The sequence below is a fragment of the Branchiostoma belcheri genome, unplaced genomic scaffold (assembly GCF_001625305.1).
Source record: "Branchiostoma belcheri isolate BF01 breed outbred unplaced genomic scaffold, Haploidv18h27 scaffold139, whole genome shotgun sequence".
Classification (NCBI taxonomy): Eukaryota; Metazoa; Chordata; class Leptocardii; order Amphioxiformes; family Branchiostomatidae; genus Branchiostoma; species Branchiostoma belcheri.
The window spans coordinates 661,931-667,848 of NW_017802813.1; the positions used below are offsets into that span (position 1 = coordinate 661,931).

A 5,918-nucleotide genomic window follows, 5' to 3' on the forward strand; every position below is an offset into this window, starting at 1 on the left:
CAGGGCATCAACCAATAGGCATGCAGCTTTCCTCTATTCTTCTTGCTGATTGGCTGTTGGGATTTAACTTGATTAACACCTGCACAGAGCATTTCCATACTAACAGTATGTCTGTATTCAAGTGTTTTGGTAGGTATTTCAAGCTTTCCTGCTCCAGCATTGGAATGCGGGGCATGAACGTTTTTTTTATTTTGAAAATCAACAGTTTGCATTATGCAATCAAAAATCCTAACCAATAAAGTAGGGAATAGCTATCCAACTGTTGTTTTAGTTGTATGTTACTTCATATTATAGTTATATCAATGTAAATCATTGTTTTCCCTTGTGTTTCTCATTCTTTCCCTGCCATGTCGTAAAATGTGGTGAACCCATCGCTGTATTTGCTCCAAAGCAAATATTGGCCTTTCTAGTTTGATATGAGATCATAGTCTTCAAGTTCATAGAACTTCTTCATTTAAGGACAGAAAAGATTAAAAAATTCATATATTTTCTACAAACGACTCAAAGTTGAAAGTAAAGCGATAGTTTTTAGGAACGTAGAGAACAATGATTAATTGATGACATATTTTTGCGACCACCACTGCTTGATGAGTAAATTTTCTTACAGATTGGTTTTGGCAAGATGATATATCTTCATCAAGGAACCATAATTTAGTACGACTCTATTAAAAAAACTTATTACTTTTTTGTTATATGCTTCCCGATTTTGCTTTTAGTACATAGGTAAAGCGTTGGAGCGTTCGGATTGAAAATAGAAACGACGTGTTACGTATAAAGCACGTTTTCATGATTGAACCGTATTTACTTTATGTCACCGCGTTTCTTATGACCACTCTTCATTTACTGTTCTGAAGGGAGTTTCTCCACATTCAACTCTACGTGAGCACGTGTTAAAATAGACACATAAACCAGAAATGGGCATGGAGGGGTACTTCACTTTAAGATAGATACGCTTTACGGACAAGAAGTTCGACAAAAATCAGCTGTAAACTCTTTATTGTCATAGCCACTTTCTTTGGACACAAATATTTTAAGACCATGTTTTCAAATTAAAGGCTGCTCGTTAACTTTGAGTGTATGCTTTTATTTGGATATAAAAACGGGTTACGGTTTTTCAATTCGAGTAAGTGTATTGTCAGGTATACGTGTACGATGTGGGATATTCGATGACAAAGCAATACATGTTAACGTCTACATTTTGTTTTATATGTAAGTAGCCCTTTTATGCCCGTGGTCGTTTTTGAGTGATGTCGAGAAGGCTTCAGAACTTTATTGCGGTCGTTTGTCACAACGGGAAATATCGCCTAACATATTTTATGTTGTCATGGTTGAGAAAGTAGCCTAAAGCTACGCCAACCTACAAGACTGCGCCGGGACTTTCCGTTCCAGAAATAACCGTGAAAGACACGTGATGAGAATAAATACGCCATATGAAACACTACCAGTATGACCGGGTTTAGCGGGGCATGGTGTAACATTTTTTTTGCACCAAAAATTGAAATATTTTTATTGAAAAAATATTTGTGGAATCATCTCACATTTCTCCATGTGAAACATTACAAGTATGACCAGGTTTAGCGGGGCATGGTGAAACATTTTTTGTTTGCACCAAAAATTGAAATATTTTTATTAAAAAATATATTTGTGGAATCATCTCACATTTTTAACATTTATGGTTTGCGCTAAAACAGTCCACATTGGGAGCACTCATGGCTGACAGCTTTGTTTTTACTCATTCAATGCAGTTTTTAGTGCTTGGAAATCCGATTTTTCAAAGTCAATATTCTAGTCACTTATCTAGTCACTTATCGTACTGAGTTGAAACAACACTATCCCAATGTATATTGACCCCCATGGAGTAAAAATACCCAAAATTCTGAAGGAAAATGGTTACTGGAAGGGCCCTGAGATAAATTTTAGGGTACCACTCATAAAATAAAGGACTCATCTTGGGGCTTTTTTAATGCAGTTTAAGACATCCAAAGTATGAAATGCTGACTCAAATGTGCTAATGTGAAGCAGTATGTGTCAATATCATAAAGATTGCCTTATTCAGAATATTACATTTCCAGTTTTGCTGCTCTGAAATAGCATTGGGTGCCTTTAAACACACTTGTACGGCGTAACATTTTGGCATCTCCACTTCCTGAATGACACTCACTTGCAATGGAGTAGGGTTAAATCAAAGAACCGACATATCATAGAAGAATTCGAAGTGGGTAAATTCGTCTTCCATTGCCTAAAAAGAAGTCAAACCCAGTAAAACTATAGCTAGTGCCATGTATGTTGTAGAATATAGTATAATGATACGGACATAGATATAGTCTCACATACCACTGTATTTTCTTTCTTGTGTTGTTTGTAACTGCAATTAGCCCTCGGGCTATAAACTTTAGTATCATGTAAAGAAACATGACCAGAAAATTGTCTCTTTGTATCGTCCTAACATTACATAATGGCACTTTAATATTACCAGGGAGTTGCACCCAAGTGATTGATCACCCAAATACCGCGGATGACTTCACTATGTAGATTCCCATTTTCATCAGTCTTTTATGGTGTGAAGGTATAGACCCAGCGCACACATTATCCTTCATAGTCCTGTGCTCGGGCAATCGGGGGGCTCATCGGGTACCATCTATTAACAACGCATCTCTTTGTAATGAAGCATTCAGACAGTCGAGCAGCCACGTAATTGCTTAGGTGAAACGATGAGTTCATTATTTTAGCAAGTCTATATAAGTCGACGGGTCTAAATGTTGGAGCCTTCATTATTAGTGAGTTAACGCGGTGCTAGTTGGAATTTATTGCCGTTTTCTACCGAAGATTCACCGTGCTTTTCCTTTAGTTGAGAATCTATGAGAAGCTATGGGCATTAGACGGTAAAATTCTACATGGTTTCGCTTCATCCTTTCTCAACGTGGGTGTATCATTGGAGACATGTCGGTAATAGTGCATGACGGTTGTACTGGAATACATTCAAGTGTACGAAAGCTTGTTGACTATTTCTCCAATATTACACTGCATGCATGCAATCGTAAAGATGTCACTAAACTCTGTACAACAATTGATTGTATCCATGGGATTATTTTATGATAAATTCTCCAGCTATTCGTCAAAGACCTTCACGGTGATGTAGTAACATGAAAACAGACTTACCTCTATCTTTAGGGTGATACACATTGAGATACAGGCAGTCCTCGTCCATTCGGTCCTGGAATGGCTTTAACATGGCCCTGGCTCTCTCCGGCAGCGGTGAGAGGTACCCGGCTTTCTTCTGTAGGTTCGCCTGCGGACACACAGGTCCGAACGTCGTGCAGTTGTACACTCCAGGCCACGCCTTGGGCCTGAGCGGCGGCCTGAACCTGAGTTCCCCCACCGGTGGCCTGGCGTACGGTATCCCCAAGTACTGTATGACCGGTTTTAACCGAGGGTTGGACAGATTCACCCTCCTCCCGACGATGTGCCCGTAGGTTGTCTGCACCGTCGGTAACCCGTTCTGTGGCAGAGCCTCCTCCTGTGTTATCAGAAAAGTGAGCAGGACGCCAAATGTCTTGATGCAAAACGTCCTCATCTTGTGTCCGTGTGTAGCTAGCTCTACGTCGGCTTGGCTCTCCGTACGAAATCAATGGCTTGTCGCCGTAGCTGCTCCTCCTCCTACCCTAGATGTTGTATCCTGCCACGCGCCCTTCGGGAATGCAGCTAGCCCGCCTTACCTGGGATGTAATGCAACAGAACACGTTAGTGCCATTACGTCGGCGCATTCTATTAGTTTATTGAACGCCACACTGAACAAGCCTTTTACTATTTCCATCACATTAGAGCCTATCATATCAACACTGCGCCATCGGTACACACTGTGGACGACTAAAACTTAAACCGTTCCAAATTGAGAACAGTTAATCTTATCGGAGGTTGAAAGGGACGTTTTCCAATCAAAAACCCGGTTAAGTAAAAGAAGAAAAAAAAGAAGTCGGCTTGTATCGGCAGGTTCACAAAAGCGGCTAACTGAAAAATCGATTCCGCTGTAGATTTAATCGGGATTAGAGCTGGCCAAGGTTCTGATGTATCAATCTAACGTTTATGATATAGAAGTGTTGACATGGAGGGGTCAGCTAAATACCTTTTATCCGCGATACGGTAATGAGACCAGGACTCTGCCATAAAGAGATCGTAATTGGAATGAAAACGACTTATCTAAGTCAGCAGGGTCGGGCGGATTAATTTGTAGTTCATCCCTGACCGCACGTGCATGGATAATACATTTTTACGTTATATAGGGCACTTGGATAGGCGCTCTAAATAATAAAATGTATGTCGGTGAGACTTATTATATTGTGTGTTTATGCCAAGTGCTACGATGGCCAAGTCTTCTCCATAAGAATGAACTGAACGTTATTTGCTTTGCCTCATATGGGCCATGGCAACATATATACATATAATCATACATACATACATACATACATACATACATACAAACATAATAAAGAAATTGAATTGCAAGAAAAGTAATTGCATACAATTTTTATTTTCTATTTATTCACATATAGTTATTAAGTATTGGGCAAAAAGCAAAAGTTTCCTATATAACACCTTCTACTCAAAAACATACAACGAGTATCAAACACATTGACAAAATACATACATAATTACAAGGTGGATAAAACCAAAATAAAGACAAAGAAGACAAGTTGGTGATCTATCAATTACGATATATTTTATAAATCAGCATGCAATTCATAAATCAGCCAGTAAAATGAATTAGCTAACATATATAAAGAAAATAGAAGGGCAGCTCTGTCATACACAATCATCTACGTTTTTTCCGGAATATCGTCCGGTATTGATTCCGGAAGTTCGACTTGATCCTGTGGCTTTCGACGTTTCCAAAAAATCTATCGGAGCAGGTCAAGTTGAAGAGTACAGGTCAAGGTCACGACCTTCTCAACGCCGACCCTTGAAAATGTAATTGCTTTCTCAATTTTCCCCCACAACGATCCGTACTTTGCAGATTACAACTGGCATATAGATGATGCATGCTTGTTTTTCACGCTTACAAGAAGACGTGTGTGCGTTGACAGGCCATCTTTTTCAATCTTATCTTGAAAGTTCATCTGTGTTGGTAGAAGTCATTATGAAGTAAGTTTAAACTGTAATTTCCAACACAACAAAAAATTGGACTCACCCAAATTTTCTGCGTGACGTCACGGAAGCGGTGGATTGCTCATTCCTTGAAAAAGACTGGAGTTGTACAGTCGAAAATTTGGGTGAGTCCAATTTTTTTTTTTTGTGTTGGAAATTACAGTTTAAACTTACTTCATAACATCTTTTTCAATCTTCAGAAAGGACCGATTCAACACTGAGGCAAAAAAGAACTTAAACTATGTGTTCAGTCATTTATAAAAGAAACTAAAAGATTTGAGTAATCTTTTTTCTATCCTACCAGTTTGTAAGTTTGATTGGAGTACTTTGTTATAATTTACTTGCATCTACAACGCCTCTTCATATATTTTATAAGACAGCAACATAGTCTTTATGCGTTGTAATCTTATTTATTCAATTTTGTTATTATTAAGCTCTGCATGTCTGTATTTGTTCTGATGTACTTTTGCAACGTTAGATGGCTACACTAACATAATCTTCGGCTTGAGTATGTCCTTTTTGTTACTAAATGTTGTTATAAAACATTGAGGCATTTGTAAGAGTTAGATGCAAACCGACATCACGTATTAGTGCTCTTCTCTGATTAAGAATATTTGATGTTGAGTGACAGTGAGCAGTAATTAGAATCCTTCCATATGGATCTAATCAAATTTTAGTTAAACTTGGGTAAAATTTTATAACAAATATTTAACTCCCGAACACCAGTCAACCACCAGCCAACCATGGCCGAACCAGGCGTTAAACATTTTTAACCA

At 38.5% G+C, this 5,918-nt stretch overlaps 1 protein-coding gene across 1 annotated transcript in view; it reads right to left on the reverse strand.

Annotated features, from left to right (window-relative positions):
• LOC109464451 (neuroligin-4, X-linked-like) overlaps positions 1-3,574 on the reverse strand; it is a 22,580-nt gene extending 19,006 nt beyond the window's left edge. Inside the window, exon 1 of the mRNA XM_019761436.1 lies at positions 3,160-3,574. Coding sequence (XP_019616995.1) covers positions 3,160-3,574 — 415 coding nt within the window. The remainder of the gene's footprint in view (positions 1-3,159) is intronic.
• Between the last annotated feature and the right edge of the window lie 2,344 nt (positions 3,575-5,918).